Source organism: Aspergillus tanneri, assembly GCF_003426965.1.
Source record: "Aspergillus tanneri strain NIH1004 chromosome Unknown AapTan_2_pilon_pilon_pilon, whole genome shotgun sequence".
Lineage (NCBI taxonomy): Eukaryota > Fungi > Ascomycota > Eurotiomycetes > Eurotiales > Aspergillaceae > Aspergillus > Aspergillus tanneri.
Window position 1 is genome coordinate 4,815,702 of NW_022984629.1, and position 23,154 is coordinate 4,838,855.

The 23,154-nt window shown below is 47.4% G+C and overlaps 5 protein-coding genes across 5 annotated transcripts; 3 read left to right on the forward strand and 2 right to left on the reverse strand.

Annotated features, from left to right (window-relative positions):
- Positions 1–1,782: 1,782 nt before the first annotated feature.
- Positions 1,783–2,334, reverse strand: ATNIH1004_001534 (gamma-glutamylcyclotransferase family protein; the record flags this gene model as incomplete). Its single annotated transcript, XM_033566233.1, has 1 exon — positions 1,783–2,334. One exon carries the CDS (start codon positions 2,332–2,334, stop codon positions 1,783–1,785), a length of 552 nt encoding a protein of 183 aa, XP_033431990.1.
- A 1,077-nt stretch (positions 2,335–3,411) lies between these two features.
- GOT1L1_1 (Aspartate aminotransferase) lies at positions 3,412–4,878 on the forward strand (the record flags this gene model as incomplete). The annotated part of the gene is made up of 4 exons (XM_033566234.1): positions 3,412–3,570; positions 3,799–3,855; positions 3,921–4,343; positions 4,420–4,878. The coding sequence occupies 4 exons, from the start codon at positions 3,412–3,414 to the stop codon at positions 4,876–4,878; spliced, it is 1,098 nt and encodes a 365-aa protein (XP_033431991.1).
- A 5,894-nt stretch (positions 4,879–10,772) lies between these two features.
- On the forward strand, positions 10,773–12,399 carry ATNIH1004_001536 (FAD-dependent oxidoreductase; the record flags this gene model as incomplete). Its single annotated transcript, XM_033566235.1, has 5 exons — positions 10,773–11,065; positions 11,157–11,405; positions 11,484–11,496; positions 11,588–11,854; positions 11,938–12,399. The coding sequence occupies 5 exons, from the start codon at positions 10,773–10,775 to the stop codon at positions 12,397–12,399; spliced, it is 1,284 nt and encodes a 427-aa protein (XP_033431992.1).
- Positions 12,400–12,657: 258 nt separating this feature from the next.
- On the reverse strand, positions 12,658–14,041 carry ATNIH1004_001537 (wax synthase family protein; the record flags this gene model as incomplete). The annotated part of the gene is made up of 2 exons (XM_033566236.1): positions 12,658–13,192; positions 13,263–14,041. 2 exons carry the CDS (start codon positions 14,039–14,041, stop codon positions 12,658–12,660), a joined length of 1,314 nt encoding a protein of 437 aa, XP_033431993.1.
- Positions 14,042–14,652: 611 nt separating this feature from the next.
- On the forward strand, positions 14,653–22,889 carry PKS5 (type I polyketide synthase; the record flags this gene model as incomplete). Its single annotated transcript, XM_033566237.1, has 11 exons — positions 14,653–14,781; positions 14,835–14,921; positions 14,979–15,036; positions 15,131–15,464; positions 15,526–16,051; positions 16,111–16,120; positions 16,288–16,701; positions 16,764–19,739; positions 19,802–21,558; positions 21,644–21,961; positions 22,044–22,889. 11 exons carry the CDS (start codon positions 14,653–14,655, stop codon positions 22,887–22,889), a joined length of 7,455 nt encoding a protein of 2,484 aa, XP_033431994.1.
- Between the last annotated feature and the right edge of the window lie 265 nt (positions 22,890–23,154).

The window sequence follows — 23,154 nt, forward strand, 5'->3', positions numbered from 1 at the left end:
ATACAATGGCTATGGAATGCTAGACCACACGCAGCAATATGGCATGATTACTCAAAGTACACAACAAAAAACCATACCCCAATCGGTCTCTGGAGAGGCTCTTGCATATATTTTGTTGGCTGGAAGCAAATTAGAACATCAGCTAGGAGCCTATAAGAACAAAGTGAGAGACTATTTAGGGTTTGGAAAAGCAATAGGAAACGGAAGCAAATCAAGACGAAGACACGGGTAATATGTAACCTGAAGTAGGAACACTAGGAACACAATTACAGAGTACGCTTGCATGCAATATAGTATCACAGTAGCCTTGGTGCATACTGGACGACCGAAGTAACGCTGCTTTCAACATAACCTTGCTCGGCAAGTTTCCGGACGTAATCTTGTCTCCAGTTTTGGAAATTAGGTGACTTTATCAGAGCTCAGTTAGAAGCCATGGAGGTGCTATTACTGGATACGCATACCTAAGGGTCAAAAGGTTTGGGGCTGCGGCCAGAGGGACTCGCCGTTGTGGAGGCTGACTCTACTCTGTCACGAGCAGCTGTGTCTGCCAAAGGCTGTCCATTAACAACGGTATCAGCTATATGTTGATTATTAACTTGAGACAGTGGAATTTGGTTTGCGTTGCGTGACACTAAAGTCGTAATTGCGCTTGAACTCAAGGAAAAACCCCGTGGCTGTAGTTCCAGTAACATGAATAAGTTCCCACCTTACCTGAGTCACCTGTAGGAACAAAAACAGGGAAGTGAGCGGGTCTAGCACCGTTAGAAAAAACAGCCAAGTCGATAGTGCGAGGCGTTTTTTGCAGTACTGATACAAAAAGAAAATATTTGTTGATATGGATGGTTCGATGGTGAGTGAAGTATAACTTGAATATTGGAAGGCCTGCGAACGTGTAGAAGGGCTGAAAAACGTGCAGAGAGCTCTGGGAATTAGGTATCTCATAGGTTTACATATTTCCTGCCCCTGATATTAAAAGAGCGTCACTCAAGCCCTCGATGGAATAGGCGCCTTCTGATGATCACAGGCTGAGAGTAAGGGAGGCGGTTAGAAATATATCACGCGTCCGTGTTTCAACACCAAGCAGAACGATTGAGACTATTGGACGAGACGTGCCAACTGTACAAGTACCAAGCTGCTTCCACTCTGACTTTAGGGTTGGTGGTGTGAGAAACCGGCACTTGTACATCAGCGATACGCCATAGATAGACCGTGCAGTAAGGGTTACTAATTTTAGAATAGGGATGTCCTCTTTCTATTGGACTAAACAGTGCTTACACTAGGCTGAGGAGCAAATAAGACGTTAACAGGCTATGCGTTTTCGCGCTGACCGGGGATAATGATATGGCTCCCTGGCTTCAGTTCTACCACAATGTATTATCGAACTGAGCCAACCAGAGCGGGCAAGAAATAAACGGCGCGGTTGCATATGGTACCTATGGTAATTATCGATGTATATATTCTGGGTACTTAATCAATGTCTATATTCCAGTAGTTTGGCCCCATGTAGTGCTATAAATTTATCTTATTTTGTTCTCACAAGATTACACTTTTATTGCACTGGAAACCTCGCTGCCTTTCTCAAACGACTAAAGGAAATTTATATGAACTCCGGGGACACTGTTCTGAGGACAGATGCGCCAGTGTGTTTTCTGATAATTGTGAGTCATACAGTGCAGATCCTATATCTCTGTTGGCACCTTCACCTCCGCGAGTCTTTAGCAAGTTGCCATGTCCAACAGCTTGAATAAACGGATATCTTCTTTCTGCCATTAAATAAGTGCATCATCCAAGCTTTCCGCCCATCTGCCGTCTCCAAAGTTTGCGGTCAAATCGTTGTTCGAGTAGAGCCTGCGCATCACCAGCGTACATAAAAACCTTCCCACCCACCTCCTTCGGCTCCTCCTCGTCCCTAAAGTAGATCCAGCAGTCTGCAACTGTATATGCATTTGTCTCGTAATATGATAGTTTTTGGGCCTCTTCCTTGGACCGTATGAGATACGCATATCCTGTAACTACCTGTCCTTGTCTCACATTAATGAGAGCGGGATAATCACCCCAATTTGCAATGGTGTACCCAAATATCTCCGCTTTTCGAAGTTTTGGCTCATCCGCTAAGTCGATAATTCTTTTCAACTGTGACGGAGCTGTTAGTGTTCCGTAGAAGAAATAGTATACAGGGTAATCGAGCGGGGATTCGTGTTGCTCGTCTTGTTGCAGTAGGTAGTCTTGTGGTGCTGACTGGAGCATAGCATAGAAGGGGGATGAAGGCTCCGCCTTGGCCGGGAAAAGGCTCGGAAACTTTGGTATCTTGGGATCTTTTGATTCCTGTGACATTTCGCCAGAGAGAACAGAAAGATGATAAGTTCAGAGAATTCAACAATAAAATACCAGGATGGGGGGCGGGGGGAATGGCATAGATGCGTAATGTTCAGAAAAGTTCCAGAGAGCAGATTAAGAATGATGAAATAGCGGCAACCAAGGGGGTGCACTAGCTGGTTCCTCCGCGCCTCTTTGGAGAAGGGTTGGGTGACAGGCACTAGATGAGATACAGTAGTGCTGAGCGCATGATATGTGAGCTAATAATAATTAAGTATATTTGTGGTGCGAGTCCGAGCTCGTTGATATTAAGTGTTGCGGCTCGGAAAATGTCTTGGGGGAACGCTAACTGATTTAGGTTAGCCCACCTTATCCCTTTAAGCCACCTCCTGTCAGATATATGGCTAGTCCCGAAGAGGAAATAGAGTACGATTGGTAAACAGGTCTTATTTGAATGAATTGGGCTGGTTGGGCTCTTCTTGATTATTCTTGATGATTTTTTGTTGTGTGCTCCGCGGGGCTTTTACCCCGATCTAGTCACATGATTCTGGTCCACCAACGGCCATATTATTTGACAGAAACCAAGCAAGTTTTTATTTCCAGGACTCTGTGGCGTTAATGGGCCCGACCAACACACGCCGCCATTTAATGAGCTCAGCACCGGGTATGAGTAGAATAATATCAGCCATGAACCATTCCATACAAGGATGTCCTAGGAACTCCCAAATATAACTATTACAGTTAATTCTCGGAAATTTTCAACGCATATTTCATCTGCCAAAATTTGTATAATAGGGAGCCAGGTACTACTCTTATGGCAAGGCTCGGTACAACTGTCAATTATTTTGGGCAAGAGTAACGTTACTGGTATGTATCTGTTGCGCACGTTGGCATTCCAGTTAAACCCAATGCGGAAATGTAACGTATCTGACCATTGCTACCTTATGTTCCTTGCTCTCCTGTTAATAAAGGCGACTCGGTGTTTCCTCTTTTTCCCATTTGCATCTATATAATATAAAATGGCACCCCGACCTCTCTTGCCTTTTTTCCCTACTGGTCGTGAACCGCATTATCGATAACCCTACCACTGCACAAATGGCCTCGTTCGCGTCCCTCCCTAGAGCCCGTGTGGATCCGATGTTAATGTTAATGGAAAAGGTTAAGCAGGACACTCATCAGCACAAGGTAGATCTCGGCGTCGGTGTCTATCGTGACGAGCAAGGAAGCTATTATGAGTTTCCAGCGATTAGGAAGGTATGGTCTTCTTGTTCGTTCGTTATACTTTATGAGCAATTATCTATTTCTAATGATTGCTGTTTAAGACTATCTGTTATAACTAACTTCAAATATGCACATTAGGCAAAGGAAGCTCTAGAAAAAAAGAACCCTGGTCACGATGTTGGTACCCATATGGCGTTAAATGGCGGCAAGTCCTACTAAACTTCCATTTAAATATAGTATAGTCCTCATACTGGTATACAGCCATTCGTGAAACTTGCGGCACAGTTCATGTTTGGGCATTCTTTTGAGCTTGAGCGGGTAAGTTATGTTGTTCTTTGATTTACAGATATCTCTGTAGACTGACGACCGTTATGACTTGTTAGGTAGCCTCCGTCCAAACGGTTGCGGGAACTGGCGCTAACAGGATTGGAGCAAGCTTTCTGAGGGCTCACTATGCGAAGGGTAACGAGGCTACTAAAGCATTTGTCGGCGTTCCGACTTGGGGAAATTATTTGCCTTTGCTTGCCCATGCTGGAATTTCCACTGCGACCTATCGGTATTACGATGAAAGCACTCATGAGGTGGATTTTATCAGTATTCTTGGAACTGCGAAGAATGCACCACTCCATTCAATTTTCGTATTCCAGGGGTGTTGCAATAACCCCACTGGTGCGGATATGACAAAGGAGCAATGGAAGGCCCTGTCAGAAGTTATTAAAAGCCGAAGCCATTTTATCTTCTTCGACATGGCATACCAAGGCCTCGGCACGACGAAGCCTGACGATGGATGGGAGGATGCCTGGGCGGTGAGGCACGTCGCCAAGCAAGGAATAGACATGCTTGTTTGCCAGTCCTTTTCTAAGAACATGGGTCTATACTCAGAACTTGCATGTTGTATGTGCCAGTGCTGATGTCGCTGATCTTGTGCGAGACGTGTTAGGGTGCCTCATGAGATGGGAAATTTCGACTGCCCCGGCGTATGGGGCAAGGCTTGCCGAGATTATTCTTCAAACCCCGGAGCTCCGGGAGCAATGGAAGCAGGAGCTGAGCGAGGCCGCTGCTCGGCTGGCGAAAAACCGGGAAAACCTTTATCGAGAGCTTACTACTGTTTGCAATACCCCCGGTAACTGGGACCACATCCTGCAAGATAAAGGGCTATTCTCCTTACTTGGTCTTTCTGAGCGGCAGGTGGACATGCTGATCGCACGGTATCATATATATCTCCCGAGAAACGGTCGTATTAACGTTGCTGGCTTGAACGACTCCAATGTTCATGCTGTCGCTAGGGGCATTGACAATGTTGTTAGAGACTGTTCCAACCCACTGATGGAGGAAATCTAAGAAACGGAGATAGCTGTCTTGGTTTATTTGTAGCAATGCAATATATAAAGGTGCAATATACAACACCTCAATTCAATAGACAAAATAGGTATTGTATAGCACATATTCTTGTACCTCCAACATGCAAGATACGCACCAGAAGTATTATATTATAAGGCTGTGATCAGCGCACCAAGGTGTTTAATCTAATGGAATTAACCTGAAACATTATCCTAAAAGTAATCCTATACAATTCGGCTAGATGGCTAGGCCGGTACCATATACTATTAACCCCATTTCCAAGAGACATGTTGAGAGCATTTTGGTTACTGTTAATAAACACACGAACCAAGGTGTCATTCATAAAATATTTGCTTGTGTTGGCCGTCCCTATAGTAACCGGTGATGTCAAACAGACCGCGAACGAATCATCAAGTAACCATACTTGCCTTTGCCTTGGGAGACAAGACCGGTTTCCAATTGACCGGATGATGGATAAATCGCTTAATACGAGAATTCTTTATATAGAAGATCCGAAATCCGGAAATCAGCTGATCTGTAGAGCTCAATTGTCGCGCATATCTGGGTAAGATCACTATGTTTAACTGCATGTTGTACGGCCTTTCTAATCCATTTTGCCCCATAACAAGTGCGATCGTCGATCGTGATATGGAGGACATGAGATACTTTATAGTTAGAATCAGTGTTGTCTAGGACTACACCACTAACAAGTTTATCATTACTTGATAGCAAACGGATATGTCTGCTACACCTGCGAAGTTGTGGATCTGCATCGCGCGAAAACTGCGACCCTTATACATGAAATTCCAGACTACTCCAAGACTGCTTACGAAAAGATCGCAGACGGGAGCAGGCGTGACTGATTAGTGAACTAAATAAGATTGTTATTTAGCAATGTTAAATTAAAGGTATAAGAATGAATTGTATTCTAACTTGCAGTTAAACTACCCAAGGCGTAAAACTAATAATCACAATTTCACCACATCGTACAGGAGCGACACAGAATGCTGTTAGTCTACTGCTTTTTCCTTAAGTAGCAGCAAGGATGGAAACGCTGCCGAAGTAAGTATAGTCGCGAACACTGGATTATGAAAACTGTTTAGACAGATTTAAAGAAATTGAGAATTAAGCGGCTCAGCTCACCTGGTAGGTATTGAAAACTAGCTAAGTAGCTGGACCGTACAACGTCTTGCAGAGGCTTTGGCAAAGTCTCTGAGAATCTGGCGTCATTCAGTATTCTCTTTATATCCTATAATATGATGGTCAACGACTCTAGGCAATACCGGAATAGGCATAGGAAATTCATGCCTGCTTATGTAGGGCCCCCTTTGGGTGGGTTGAAAGATCTTCTCTGAACAAGCGGAGAATCAAAGCCGAACCGTATGCTGGGCCAATAATGATCCCTAGCTGCTGGCTTAGATAAAAGGTATCATGTTATAGCCAAGCTCAGGATCTTAACTATTCCATTGGACCAAAAGACCACTTTGGGGATCAGATATTCCTGAGCACCTTATATAGCAGCGCACTGTAATGTTAGGTGACGCACCCACACCTAATACCCCAATACAAGAGGGTAGGTCATCCTCTGGGGAATTCGAAGACATTTTGATAAACAGGACTGAAAAGAGCACCCCAGGAGCGAATCCCACCACGAAAAGTACTGTGAACTCCCACCAGGTACACCATTGCGCCACGCAATGGCGATGTCAATAAACACTAATATGGTAATGATATATGGTACAAGGGACATTGTCTTGTACTGCCTCAGGCTCAGTAGTTATTCGGCAGTTAGTCAATATTTTTTTTTTTTTTTTTTTTTTTTTTTTAAAAAAAAAAAAAAGGATTGGAGTCCACGAACTGTTTAATGGCAAAGCCAGAAACGACGCCTCCCACTGAGACACCAGCTGCTATCTGGATGTACATCATAGAGGTGAGGAAGTGACTAGCCTTCTTAACACGTGTAAAATAGGGAACAATATTGGTTATCAGCTGCACCCAGGAATATTAGCATTGCAAATATCTAAGCCATGGGGAGACATACCGCAGTACGACCGGAATACAGTAAAATCTGGATAATACAATAAGCTCCTAGATCTGCAATCAATAGTCGCATGGGGACTAGAGGATTTTGTGTTCAGTATCGTTCATTTACAGTTAAAGCTGCACCTGAAATTATGAGTAATGGAACCAGGACTAATATTCTAACTACTTGATCCTCTTCATCCATTGCCACTGTTTGAAGCAAGAGCAGTAGCGAGACAATAGTAGCTGAAAGAAAGAAGATCCCAGGGAAATTAAGACCTCGAAGACCTGATAATTTACGTTTTGGTAAGGGCTTATCTTCAGAATCTTCACAGGCAGACGTAATGCGAGCATTATGACAAGCGTGCAGAACAAGATAATGGGGAACTGGTCAAAGAATGTCCTATAGAATACCAATCAGTTAGGTTTTCTCCATCTGTTGAGTTTAATTATTGAATATATTACCATCTCCACCCAACAGTATCTGATAAAATACCACCAATTGGTGCTCCCAGGCTACACCCGATAAAATTAACCACGTTCTCATAACTGCGGTAAATCGCAACATCCCTTGATGGGACTAGATCTAGATTATATCAATAGAGTATTAAATTTACAGTGCCACCACCCACCTACCTGTAATAATAAGAGAGACTAGAGATACCATCCCGGCACTACTCACACCGGCGAGAAGTCTTGCCAGGACAAACTGTGTTAATAATGTGCTTCCTCCACTGAGTATTATTAACTATCTTAGTCTTGGTCTTCTTGTCAGGTTGCAATTCTATCAAGAGTAGAATCTCACCATGCCAGACATCCAAGTAGGAATAGTATATTTAAAGTAATAAGAACATTCCTCCGCTCCTATAAGTCACTCAATGCACCATGCTGCTAAAAGGCTAAGGCTGTGGAATCCATCGAATTACCTGAAATAACATACGACTGGTAAGGAAACGCAGTAAAATTATAAGCAACAAGCAGCCATGAGCCTTGAGTGAGAGAGTGAAACTGTGAGGCGATAGTAGTAAACATGGGTAGCACAAGGGACTTATCAGTGCCTGCAATGAATACCGCCTATTAGTTTAATAGCCAGTTAGCCCTTTTCCTTTTCGCCTATTTTCTGCAACGGACCAAGGAATGTTGAATATATTATATAGATATCAGAACACTTTACACTCCTCGGTGATTCGTCTGGGTTTCCTGTACTAATGGATTGGAAGAGAGGCGATTCTTCATTCGGAAGCATGTGTGAGTCTTCCCACACTTAAGACATATTGTAGATCCTAATAACATAGATAGATGGGGACTGCGGCACTGTTTGGTGTTGCATAGCTTTTTGCCACCCTGTACTTGCTTATCTCTTTGGGTAAGCCCCTGCTTAGCATCTGTGCTTGCTGTCGAGTCCTCGTACCCAACGGTAAGGCTCCCACCCGCGGGCCGAAACTGGCTCGCAGCGATCAATCTCTAGTTTTATTTGCTCCCAGGTGGTTCACTAACGGGCCTGTGAAGGTTCCGAAAGATTTAGGCCCTAATTTCGATGCCCCTTATATCTTGTTCTGGCTTGTAATTTAAATGCTTAGACCACCAACACATTTATTAGACAGCTCGACTTAATATAGTCGCAGACCGATGCTTACATTATTACTCGTGGTACATTTCCTATCAACTTATATAGAAAAATTTTTTTATAAATCTGCCACAGCTCCTCAAGTTTCACGGCTTTTAAATAATGGATGCGAGTTAACCTACCTTGCCCGAACTATTATTATTGGAGATATTCCGGTTCCAGTGCCCTAATGCCTACCTATTAGATCTAACCAATGCTATACACCTTGTCGGTAGCAATGCTATTCAGCAACCTAAAGACCTTATTAATAACTGCGTATCTGGTTTCACTTCGAGTTTTTGTTCTAACATGGGAAAATTACGGACTCTTTTCCTATACAGCTAGAAATTATAAAACTGAGAGTAGCTCTCCAAATAGCCGTCATGCCCTATTTCCTCTGTCTTTTTTGCACATGGCCCAGGAAGTTGGTATACGGATTTTCCAGATTATCTAATATCTTTACGTTGTCATACGCATGCACCTGCAAAAGGTTGAGAGAATAAGGGTTAAAAGACCTTGCAAAGACAATACCAACGTGTTGACACCATTCCAATTAGCCTTGTTTTAGCGGAGTTGTACTACAACTAGGAAACAACGGATAGTGACACTCGGGATGCGAGGAGATTACGCTTTTAAAAGAAAAATTGGTAGGCAAGAAGGTGGTTGCTGGTAGCGTCTAGGCTTTCTTTTGGGACTTTTCTGGTTTGTTTTTAAAACACTCGAGCGAGAAGTGTACATGTATATTTATCTCAGCAGCTGTCTTTATATAAATACCTTGGAACTAATCTGTCTTGCAGCAACAATTACAGGGGGTTAACAAAGGCCAAATGGTGGCTCTAGCTATAACTATTGCCAGTAATTTTCCTGCAGTAGTTAAGACATTCCACCACCTTAATTTAACAACATTGTGCTTATTAAATCATGAGATAGTAATAACTAGTTACCACTGATTTAAATTTATTTAAGCAGATCGATGCACACCTTCAAAAAATATCGCCTTAAAAAAACTCTACCAGGGGACTTTCTACGTTGCACCTTAGCCATGCTGTTCCCAGTCCCGGCACTATAGAGCCCGATAGTCCAGCAGAGCAAAAAGCAGACGAGTCTACAACAACAGGGGAATTGTAGGCCGGATAGCTGATGGGATCGATCGATCGAGTCATGGAATTCTGTGGTGTTTCCATATCTGGTTTAGCGCCCTTTCTCTCGCCCGTCATGTTGGAGCTCCTGTTTTGATACTGTATTGATCTGTTATCCCGACCGCACTACTGCTGCGTTAGGGCTATATTCGCACTGTATGTAACCAGCGATACCAAAAGGCATTCTGCACGGTACGTCGTTTCGATTCACATAAAGTCTGTTAGAGTTCCAATACGTGACAGAGTCTCAGAAGACAGTATATAAAGCGAAATATTGATATACCTGATGAGGTGCCAAGTACATCAAGGGAGGGGAAACGAATAGCATTCAGCCTTAGATCCCTGGCTTAAACACCGTCAACCCTTAGTTACATACAGGAAAACGCAAAACAAGAATTCTTCTCAGCCCGATTTTATTTTCAATTTTTCCGTACGTGAGATTGTCCCTATCTCGGGGAATTAACTTAATTCCGGGATCAATATTCGGAGCGTTTGCAAAAGTCTCGGAATACTTGTATTTAGGTATAATAGCGATTACATTAACTCTTCATTATTGCATGTACAATAATTACCGTTGTTTTTTTAAAAAGAGTGAGACTGGATTCATTGTTCTAGTTTGCAAATTTCAAGGCCGAACCTCGGAGTTTTTAGACAAAAGGCCACATGGATCATCGCAGGTACTAAATGTGGTGGCTTTGATACCCCGAATCGCATGGGTAGAAACAGATAGTCTCTTAGACTCCACTTCCGCCGATGTCTCAATGCAGCAGTACTCCCAGAGCTAGCTATATTTGAGACGGGTTGCATGACTTCCACCAGTGGCTGGAAGCATATTTGAAGGTGAAGTTCTGATAGCTATTCAACACCATGGGCGAGGAAGTGGGAAATACGCCGAGAAGGTCCCATTGTCTCTTTAGGACCTATGAAGAAAAAAACACCGATATGGCGACCGTAACTACGCGTTTCCACAGACAATGTCCAGCTGTCGTACGGTTTGAATGATCTGATAATATCGAGGTTTACCCATATAAAGGATTTCACGATCCCCAATATTGCCCTATAAACAGGCCAATCACACAAGGAAGAAAGGAAAGGAAAGGAAAAGAAGAGAAGCAGGCCTGAACAAGATGGATAACCCAAAATTCAAAGTCATTATTGTGGGTGGGTCCATTGCAGGACTCACCCTCGCTCACGGCTTAGCCAGACAAGGTATTGACTTCATCGTACTAGAGAAGCGACCAGAGGTTGCCCCGCAAGAGGGTGCATCTATAGGGATCATGCCCAATGGAGGGCGGATCCTGGACCAACTTGGAATATTCGGGGCGATCGAGGAGCAGATTGAGCCGTTGGATATAGCCCATCTGTATTGGCCTGATGGATTCTTCTTTGGTACTAAGGCGCCCAGGATTGTTAATGAACGGTATGCGTCTACACTTGAAACATTGGGCCTCCTCTTGCCTTCTATTAACTTCAGCGGATAGCTTTGGGTTTCCCCTTGCTTTTCTCGAAAGGCAGAAGCTTCTCACTATCCTTTTTGGCTCTCTCACAGAAAAATCAAAGGTCTACTTCAATAAATCTGTGGTTAGTATTGAGGAGCATAGTGATGGCCATGTAGGTGTTCGCACGGCAGATGGCTGCTATTATTCAGGCGACCTCGTGGTGGGTGCAGATGGGGTACATAGTCGGGTGAGGGCCGAAATGTGGCGATTGGCCGACTTACAGCAGCCAGGATTGATCACTGAGATGGAGAAGAAGAGTCTGTATGACCGAATAGAAAGCAGATCTGATTTCGTTTGCATGATAAGTGGGCTGACAGTTCTCCATGTAACCGTGCTTAGGTATGACCGTGGAGTATGCCTGTACTTACGGGATCTCTTCGCCTGTTCCCGGGCTGAAGATCGGAGAGCACGTTACCAGTCTCCATGATGGACTGTGCATCCAGTCATTCCCGGGGAAGGACGGACGCGTATACTGGTTTATTATGGAAAAGCTGGACCGGAAGTACTCGTACAGCGAGGCTCCTCGCTATAGTTCGGAAGACGCCGCCAACCGATGCGGTCAGCTAAAGGAGCGAAAGATTTGGAAAGATGTGAAGTTTGGGGAGCTGTGGGACAAGCGAGAGGTAGTTTCGAAGACGGCTTTGGAGGAAAATGTCTTTCAGACGTGGAATTTTGGCCCGGTTGTTTGCATCGGCGACAGTATGCACAAGGTATGTCAGAATATGGCCATGGCTGCTTTCACTAAAGTGAAACGGTGACGCAAGAGCTGACCATAAGAGCGGTATATACACAGATGGCTCCCAATACTGGACAAGGTGCCAATTGCGCAATTGAGGATGCTGCCTGTCTTCTGAATCTGTTAAAAGAATGCTACTTGGAAGGATGTCTTCGCAAACCGTCCCGCTGCGAGCTCGACACCCGGTTGCAGCAGTTTACCAAGATGCGTGTTGAACGGATAACCCAGGTGTACAAAGCCGCAAGGCTTCTAGTGCGCATTCATGCTCGCGACGGCCTTCATATGAAACTGCTGGGACGGTATGTTATTCCATATGCTGGCGATGTGTCGGCAGATAAAGCTTCGGAAACGGTGGTTGGGGCGCCGGTGCTGTCGTTTATTTCTCCACCAAAACGCTGCGGCCCTGGCTGGACTTCGTTCCAGACTCGAGGGTTGATCACCATGCCGATACGGGGGACTGCCATGATATTATCGCTTCTTGTTGTGGGCATGACCTTGTATACCCTGCGGGTGTGGTGAAGAGAGGCAAGAAGGTGGTATAAGCTGGTATTAAATTATTATTAATTTATTATTATAGATAGGAGGGATGACTTCAAGTATGGAATATGAAATGGACCTTGTACTGTGTCAGACCTTTATTATTAAGTTATACACTAAATCTCCCCTACGTAACTTTATAAAGCTTATACCAAGTTTATAATGTTTTTTTTTTCTTGCTTTGAACTTAACCCTTAAACCGAATATTCATGCATCCAGTCTGATAATATAAGGCCCTGCTCATTCTTCCCCCCCGAATACACACTTCAAGCCAACTCCTCCGGCGACAATGAGAGCTAACGCCGCAGGCATTCCGACCAGCCTAGGAACGTATATGAGAAACATGCTTTCCGCAGTGAAAGCTTGCATGGGATATATCCACATGGGCGTGAGTATAGAAATCCACACTGTGGTCCACAGAAAACTGGCAACCTTTTGCCAGCATGGTGTCTCACGACGTCGAGTCGCTCCCGACGAGGACTTAGGGGCATTTGCATTTTCCGAAGTCGTCATGGCGTGCCAGGCTTGCTGAAAGAGATCCTCTATCATAATGCCCAAGGCGAACGAAGGGAAGTAGAACATTGAGAAGGACTTGTTGGCAGGGATTCCCATCACCAAGTCCGTGCCAAAGTGGACCAGGCCCGAAAGAGTGAAGACAAACAGGACGTTCGTGTATCGTTCCAATGCTGATCGTTTGGGAAGATCGAGCACCTCTCGCGTTAGGAAACGACTGAGAGACGTGAAAGGCCATCGGAAAATTTGGTGAAGGTATTTACTTTTGTGGAAGAGCGCGTTAGCCTAGCCTGTACCTGTGCCTCGGTAGAGTCCTGGGGGTAATAGCGTACCTCCATATATTGCGCACTGTATAAGCATCCCAGACACTGCCAAATAATGGCGGCCAATCGTCTGGAGAATCAATCCCGAGCATGACAAAGACGATCGAAAGGACCCGGTAGTCGAAATCAAGAGACAGAGGAATAGATACAAAACAAGTCATCCAAGACACCATTACCCGACCCAGCCACTGGTTGATTGATACAGTGAAGTAGTCGAGGTTGAAGCTGGGCTCCTTTAATAGGCTACGCCCCTGGGACGCGGCCTGCAGTGAGAGAAATGTGAGGACGTTGAAAACCAAGTAATACCACAGTGCAAAGGCTGCCTGCCGGATCAGGAACAGATATCGAGGGCTTCCTCGGCGAGTCAGGAATGCTGGCTGTGGTGGCAGGTCCCTGGCCTGCCACGGCGTCCCAATACCACGCAGACACATGAAAAGGCGCGCAGTGCGGAAAACTGTCTTGAATCCATTTGCAGATGGCTGGATGACTCGCTTTTGAAGAAGGTCGTCCCGGTCCTGGGCGTCGATAATCAATAAATTCAGGCTTTGTAGAACGCCCGCCGCAATCTGTGACCCGGCCTTGGTGTAATATCCTGCTGAACTGGCATGGGTTACAGGAAGTAGCAGATACTGATAGAAAATCCATGTGGAACATGGAGCCCAGAGGTAGCGTAGCAAGGACCGCTTTTTGGTATAGAGAATCAAGAGAGCCGGTACAAGGTTCTGTATAAGATAGACTGTACCAATATACACCCCTCCCGAGATCAGATTTCTTTCTGGAATGGGCATTTTGGACTTCGTCGTCGGCGTCTAGATTGTAGTGAAAAAGAGAAAAAGAAAAAGAAAAAAAAATTTGGGTGGTGGACCTCTACTGTTCGAGAATACCGACGAAGGGCTTACGAAGTCAAGGCCCTGCGCAGCAGCATCGACAAAGTATTCCCTATATCTTTTTGCGGAGAAAGGTAGCTATTGAAAATTACAGTTCTACGTGAAAGATTTTTATTGATATATTCTCCGAGGAATGGGGAAATAAAACAAAACCCCCCGACAACAGATGGCCGAAAGAAAAGCAAAAATCCACCGAAAATTACAATTACCTATTGATACACTAGGTTTTCGCTAAATAGCGATTACTTGGCATACATAGTATACTGGATGTTGCATCTGGAGTCGGAGCTTTGCAACGCCGGACGATAGCAGTGATCACTCTTGTCGGCAGTGTCTTGCCCTGCAGATGATACACGATAAAAGCAGAGACAAAGAGACATCTCGGACAGGTTGCTTCCATGTTGCCAACGCGGACCATCTCCCACCCTTCTATCGAACTGATGACAAGATGAATCTGCCTCAAGCTCCGATGCCAATAGCCATCATTGGCATGGGCTGCCGCTTTGCCGGGGATGCAACCAGCCCAGAAAAACTCTGGCAACTCTGTGCCGAGGGGAAATCTGCCTGGTCCCGATTTCCTTCGAGCAAGTTTCGTCAAGAGGCATTCTATCACCCGGATGGACAAAAGCAGGGCACGGCAAGTGAAGACAGGTCGTTCCCCCAAAGCCTCCCTTCGTCTAACTCCCTCACGTAGACAAATGTCATTGGGGGCCACTTCCTCGCAGAAGATGTATCTTTTTTCGATGCTTCATTTTTCAACTTTTCGGCAGAATTAGCAAGTGTAAGGACAACATTGATCCCATGGCTCTCCGATTGAAAAGCTTATGAAAGTATCTAGTCAATCGACCCACAATTCCGGCTGCAATTGGAGTCCGTGTTCGAAGCGTTGGAAAGTGGTTCGTGATATCCAGGGCCTCCTTGCATACATCCATCAGCATTGGTCTCTAGACCGTTGCGCAAAAAGAAATACAATGCTGATTCCTTATATAGCTGGCATACCTCTGGAGCAAATAGCGGGGTCCAACACCTCGGTGTTCGCCGGCGTTTTCTTCAAAGACTACAACGACAGTCTCATGCGAGACCCTGACAGATTGCCTCGCTACTTGCTCACAGGAAATGGAAGTGCAATGGCGTCAAATAGAATTTCTCACTTCTTCGATCTGCGTGGTGCAAGCATGACGGTGGATACAGGCTGTTCAACCACATTGACCGCATTGCATCTCGCGTGCCAGAGCCTTCGAGCGGGAGAGTCCAATATCTCAATTGTCGGAGGGGCAAATCTGCTGCTGAATCCTGAAATATTCGACAATATGACGAGTTTAGGGTATGTGAAAGAATCACATCGCATATGTCGCAGTCCAGCTCACTGAGGTTTGTCCGCACAGATTTCTGTCTCCAGAGGGAAGATCTTTCGCATTCGATAGCCGCGCCACTGGATATGGCCGTGGCGAAGGAATCGCTACGGTCATTCTTAAACCTCTTGAGGATGCTCTCAGAGACAATGACCCAGTCAGGGCCGTGATCAGACATACGGCTATTAACCAAGATGGGCGGACCCCCACGCTGACTTCCCCAAGCCAAGATGCTCAGATAAAGTTAATTCGATCCTGTTACCGAGATGCCGGCCTTCATCCATCCCAGACCGATTACGTGGAAGCACACGGCACTGGGACGCAAGCCGGAGATGTGGTTGAGGCAGGTACCCTAAGCACCGTATTTACGGAAGACAGATTGCGTGATGATCCCCTGTTGGTAGGCTCGGTGAAGTCGAATATCGGCCACACGGAAGCTGCCAGTGGCTTGGCGGCAGTGATCAAGGTTGTCATGGGCCTTGAAAAACGATGCATTCCTCCCAACGCAAACTTTGAGACGCCGAATCCAAAGATTCCGATGGAGGAGTGGAAGATCAAGGTTTGGCCAAATCAATCCCCGACGGGTTCCTGTTACGTCTTTTCGTGATCTAATGATAGTCGCCGGCAAGTAGGTCCCTACCAGTCTTACACCATGGTCTTCCTCATCAGAGATTCGACGTGCCTCGGTAAATAATTTTGGCTATGGAGGCGCAAATGCCCATGTAATTCTGGAAGCGATGCCGCCACAGGCACGACAGAGGAGTCTTTGTCAAGATGCTATTGCTGCGGCCGCAGCACCATACCGGGTATTCCTTCTCAGTGCGAAGGAGAAGACCTGTGTTCAAGCGATGGCATCCAACCTAGTAAAATACCTCAAGGACGTTGCCAGCACCGGAGAGGATGAAGAAGAGTTCTTATCGAATCTCGCATATACCCTTGGCGAGCGCCGTTCCTTCTTCCAGTGGACGGCAGCATACCCAGCATCCACTAGGGCACAACTTATCAGCGCGCTGGAAGACAACGATAATAGCGTTGGCCCCGCCCAATCTTCCGAGACACAGCCCAGGGTCGGCTTTGTTTTTACCGGACAAGGGGCGCAATGGTATGCAATGGGTCGAGAACTTATCCAAGCATACCATGTTTTCAGAGCTGCCCTAGTTGAAGCAGACGACTATGTGACAAGCTTCGGGGCTGAATGGAGTCTCATCGGTAAGAACTGCACCCCCCGTACAAAAATACGAGAATAAGCAGTTTGCTGATGATGTAAAAAGATGAGCTCATGCGAGACATGGAGACCTCGAACGTGAACCATCCTTCGCTCTCCTTGCCACTTTGCACCGCGCTCCAGATCGCACTTGTGGAGCTTCTCCGATCATGGGGTATCACCCCTGTTGCTGTGACGGGGCATTCCAGTGGCGAGGTGGCCGCTGCCTATGCTGCCGGGGCAATTGATTTTAAATCCGCCATGAAAATCGTGTTTTTCCGGGGGGCATTGGCGACCCGCTTGGGGGAGAGAAGGACCTCAGAGACTAGCGGTGGCATGCTTGCTGCTGGTTTGAGCCACGAAGATGCGGACCGTTACATCGCGAAGCTCACTATGGGAACGGTAGTTGTCGCTTGTATCAACAGCCCTAATAGCGTCACTATCTCCGGAGATCTCGCAGCCATCGAGGAAATCGAAGCCCTACTCGTTGCCGATGGAATTTTCGCACGAAGGCTGAAAGTCGGCACCGCCTATCATTCGCACCACATGCAAGCGGTTGCAGACGACTATCTGGCATCTTTGCAGAAGAATCTTGGGACAGAGAGCGGAGTTGATCAGACCGTCCCTTTCTACTCTTCCGTCACTGGCGAACGTATCGAGCCCGTGTCGAGGATCCATAATAATCCCGAGCACTGGGTGAAGAGTATGGTCCAGCCGGTATACTTCCAGGACTCGTTTACCAACATGTGCACGACAGTCATGCCTGGGTCGGCAAAGCCAAGTCAGAACGTCGACATTATTCTGGAAGTCGGACCCCATAATGCGTTAGCGGGTCCCATCCGGCAAATCCTTACGCTCCCAACCTTCCAAGGCATGCCGATATCCTATACCACATGCCTGGTTCGGAATGAGAATGCAGTGGAGACGATGCAAAAGATGGCGTGCACGTTGCTCCGCAAAGGACGCCGTGTAAATCTGCACTCGGTGAATTTTCCAACTGACGAGCAACATCTTCGAGTGCTTTTCGATCTCCCTTCGTACCCTTGGAACCACCAAACTGGATACTGGATTGAGCCTCGCGCGAGCAAGGAGCGCAAGTTGCGCTCACACGGCCCCAGCGATCTCATAGGCTGTTTATTGACAGAATCAAACAGCCTAACACCGACATGGACTCATCGCATCCGGGCCCTGGATATACCATGGTTGCAGGATCATCGAGTGCAGTCGGAGATCATCTACCCAGCGGCAGGACTCATCTGCATGGCCATTGAAGCCATGACCCAGACCCAAGGCTCCAAATCTAGAGACATCGCAGGCTTTAAGTTCCGGGATATTGACATTATGACAGCACTTGCGGTTCCCGATGATGGTGTAGAGGTTCAATTTTCCCTCCGTCCTGGTAGCGACAAGACATTGTGGAGCAACGATTGGCAGCAGTTTAGCATATATTCCTTGGCCAGCTCAGAGACCTGGGTCGAAAATTGCAAGGGATTTATATCCGCGACGTTCGTCGCACCTGATGATAGCAGCAAAGATGGTCCGCAAGGGGAGGATCATGTCTCGCAAAGACTACAATTCGACAGCGACTCAGGAGTGTACACGAGACGAGTGCAGCCGAGCGACGTGTACAGGACGCTCCAGTCTGCCGGCATCCACCATGGCCCTGCATTCCAAAACCTGCTTGCATTACGCGGTGGCCAGGGGCAATCTCTGGGCACATTTACCGTTGCTGCAAGTAAAGCTGCGTCGCCGACGCCGTCCCATCAGCAGCATCAGATGGTGCTGCATCCAACAACGCTCGATTCTGTATTCCAGGCCGCCTATGCTGCACTTAGCCCTCACGATCTCAAAACGAAAAATGCAATGATACCGAGGTCAGTGAAATCTATGTTCGTATCTTCGAACATCAGTCGAGAGCCCGGCCATGTGTTCAAAGCCCATACGGCACTCCAACGATACAATTCTCAGGGATTCACAGCCTCGGTAACCGTAGTCAGTGACAGGTCGGACACCGACCTGTTGCCGCAAATCGAAATAGAGGGCCTGCGTTTCCAGTCCATGGGAGGAGGCGTCGGTGGAGAGGAAGACCCTCGTGAGAATCGGGGCCGAACTTTCCTCATGAAATGGGCACCAGATATCTCCTGCAATCGACTGGCAACACATCTGAAAGGGTCCCTCCACCTTACCTGGGAGCCCTCCACAGTGGACATAATCATGGACATCAGGCGTGCATGCTTCCACTTTATCCACAACGCATGCCAGTCACTCAGCGAAGCGGATATTCTGCAGCTAAACTGGCACCAGAAGCGCTTCTATGACTGGATGAAACTTCAAGTTCAACCGCCAAGCCTCAATGGATTTGGCCGCCCTCGAGGAACATCCCACGGTGAAATTCTGGATAACGCAGATCAAGAGGTCCTCTTCAAGAGAGTCAGTGCTGCGAGCGTGAATGGTCAAATGGTATGTCGCATGGGACATAATCTCGCTTCCATCCTGCGAAACCAAATAGCACCCTTGGAGCTCATGGTGAAGGATTCGCTTCTACATACGTACTACGCCAAAGGGTTGCGGTGGAAACAGTCCTATGTGCAAATCAAGCAGCTTGTTGAATTGTTTGCTCATAAACACCCACGGGCCCGGGTTCTCGAGATTGGCGCCGGTACTGGAGGCTGCACTGAAGCCATTCTGGAAGCGTTCAGGACGGGGGATAACACGCAGGACGTCCGCTTAGCTCACTACGATTTCACAGATATTTCGCCTGCGTTCTTCGACAAGGCACGTCAGAAGCTGAGCCAGTGGAGGGATTTCGTGAGCTACAAAGCTCTTGACATCGAGAAGGACCCCGCGGAGCAGGGATTCGAATGCACAACTTACGACCTAGTCATTGCCTCTCAGGTTCTACACGCCACTAAGGCCATGGATCAAACCATGAGCAATGTGCGGAAGTTGCTGAAACCTGGCGGTCGACTCCTTATTATCGAATGCACTAGGGATGAGCTTGAACTGCAGTTGATTTTCGGCCCCCTTTCGGGATGGTGGTTGGGTATGCATCCAACATGCTCAGCATTCATTTAACATTCCGTTTCCTTACTGACATCTGCACAGGACAAGAGGAAGACCGCCAACTGAGCCCATCGCTAACCATTGATGCGTGGAACTCGGTTCTTTTGAGAACCGGCTTCAGTGGCGTCGAGTTCGAAGTCCCCGACAATGAAAACAGAGATCTCTACTCCCTGAGTGTGATGATGTCCAGCGCACGCCTTGCTGCTCCCACATTTCATCCACAGATCCTAATTGTGCACGATGGGACACCACCTCCAGACTGGTTAAACAGCCTGCGTGCATCCATTCAATCCGTGACCACCTTCACGCCGCAGGTAGAACACCTGAAACACGCGGTCGGAGAAGACAAGGTCTGTATCTTTGTGAGCGAAGTAGAGTGGCCATTACTCGCAGAGCCAAGCAAAGAAGAGTTTTTGAAGCTCAAGGATCTAACCACCCGTGCCAGAGGTCTTCTCTGGCTGTCCAGTGGTGGTGTGATGGCCTGTGAGCGGCCCCAGAGCAGCCTTCACACAGGCCTCCTCCGTACCTTGCGGTGTGAGTATAATGATAAACGATATGTTTCTCTGGATCTCGACCCAACGTCCGATCTGTATACTCCAGCCTCAATAGGTGTGATTACGGACGTTTTCAAACGCTCGTTCGATAGCTCGAGAGATCCTACCCTTCTGGACTTCGAATGCGCAGAAAGACTGGGGATGATCTACATCCCGAGGGTCTTTCCTGTCCCTGAGGAAGAAACCAATAGCCCTAATAATGAACTTCACCCCCGACTCGAGGCCTTCTATCAGCCTGATTGGGAACAACGCTTGGCGGTTCAAACGCCTGGTTTGCTCAGTAGCCTCGGATTCTCGGAGATCCCTGTTGACGCCGAGGAGCCTTTCGACGAGGACATGATTGAAATAGAGCCGCGAGCATTCGGACTGAATTTCCGAGACGTAATGATAGCGATGGGCCAGCTGAACGAAGAGATTATGGGATTCGAATGCAGCGGCGTGATTACGCGGGTTGGGACTGCAGCATCGTTGCATCAGTTCAAGGTAGGGGACCGAGTGTGCGCTCTTTTGAGAGGACACTGGGCGAATACAGTGCGTGTGCACTGGACTAGTGTGTGCCAAATTCCCAATTCCATGTCCTTTGAAATTGCAGCGTCCATTCCCATGGCGTTTACCACGGCCTACTACGCTCTTCACACCACGGCACACCTGCAAACGGGGGAAAGAGTACTAATCCATTGTGCTGCCGGCGGCGTGGGCCAGGCTGCGATTATGCTTGCGCAGAGGGCCGGCGCCGAAGTGTTCGTCACTCTGGGTTCGGCGGAGAAACGACGGTTTATCACCGAGACATATAACATTCCCGACGATCATATCTTTTCCAGCAGAGACCCTTCGTTCTCCCGAGCGGTGATGGCCATGACAGAGGGCCGGGGTGTGGATGTGCTTCTGAATTCCCTAGCAGGGGAACTGCTTCAAGAGAGCCTTAACTGCCTGGCACCGTTCGGACGTTTTGTGGAGATTGGCAAACGGGATCTTCAACAGAACAATTATCTAGAAATGGGCCCCTTTATCAAGAACATTACTTTCGCTGCGATTGATCTGATTGCCATAGGAACTTACAGGGGCCCAGACGTCGCTCGTATTCTGGCAGATGTCATAGCGCTGTTCGAGGAGAACGCTCTGCAGCCGGTACAGCCAGTGACGCCCTATCCACTCTCACAGGTCAAAGAGGCATTTCGACAAATGCAGGCAGGGAAACATATGGGAAAGATTGTGGTAGTCCCGACGAAGGACGATCGTGTCAAGGTGAGATTCCCTGTGGCTCCACTCTGTCTCCTACCTCTTTTCTCTCTCTTTCTCTCGCTCCATGCCCAGAATTAACTTACTCCAGATGCTCTCACTGCAACGCCCTATCCGCCTAATCCGCAACGCCACGTACCTAATTGTCGGAGGACTGGGTGGGATTGGACGCTCCGTATGCCAGTGGATGGTGGATCATGGCGCTCGACATCTTGTTCTGATTTCGCGCAGCGCTGGAACTCAGAACCGAGACCAGTCGTTCCAGGACAGTGTCCAACGATCCGGTGCTGTGGTTCGCCTTCTGAGCTGTGATATCGCGAATCCATCACAATTGAAAGCCACCCTCGACGAATGCAAGGAGTCTATGCCTCCAATCCGAGGCGTGATTCATAGCGCCATGGTGCTTCGGGTGAGTTGCGTGGAATAGTTACCCCCCACTCCCACATAAACTATGGCATTTAATGCTGATATTCTTTTGTTCTTATTTCTAGGATTCCATTTTCGACGATATGTCAGTGGAACAGTACCAAGCAGCCGTCTCGCCAAAAGTTCAAGGAACTTGGAACCTGCACCAGCTCCTCTCGGAGACGTACCTGGATTTCTTCATCATGCTATCCTCTCTCGCTGGGGTAACGGGCAACACCAGCCAGGCCAACTATACCGTTGGGGGAACTTTTCAAGATGCCATTGCCCGACACCGAAGCGCCCGGGGCATGCCCGCGACATCCCTGGATCTAGGAATGGTGCAATCTGTAGGCTACGTCGCCGAAACGGAAGGCATTGCACCTCGTCTAGAGCGAATGGGGTTCGAACAACTCGATGAAGCCGAGGTGCTTGGTCTCGTGGAATCAGCCATCCGAATGCCGCGGCGGAAGCTGGCAGACTCCCAGATCATCACAGGGATTGCTAGCACCGCCGCTGGTTTGCCCAACGCGTTCTGGAGTAAGGATGCCAAGTTTGCTGGGCTTTCTCAGCAGGCACAGAGATCGGCTGCTGCGCCACAAAGAGGCGAGTCGTGGGCTATGCTTACCGGCAGTCTCACGAGCCAGTTGGTGGGCATATCCTCATCGGACGGGAAGGTGGACCTGCTTTGCACAATCATCAGCCAACGCATATCGGAAATGTTTCTGGTCCCCGAGGAGGATATCAAGAAGGAGCATCCGCTGACGAAGTATGGCCTGGACTCCCTTGTCGCGGTAGAGATCCGCAACTGGCTGGTTTCACTCACGCAAACGGAGCTTACCACATTTGACATTTTGCAGAGTCCTTCTCTGGAGGCGCTGGCCAACAAAGTACTGCAGAAGATTATGGCCCGTCCAAGTTTTAAACAGTCGTGAAGCCGGATTGAACAATACCCAATACTTATATCGGGCATTGGAATATCGGGCTTCTCGATGTCGAGAAACACAGCGCCGCTAATATTTACTATGCATTAGTTTGAGGGAGCTACGACTGCGTCCGTTATATTGTGAATTAATCTAATTCGTGCAAGTGTGTTACAACTGAAAAATGACTGGAATAATTAACTGACAGCAGGCCACCATCTCTAGTATTCCATGTACAAGTTAATATGACTTTGACCCCGCTGCGTTGTATAATTAT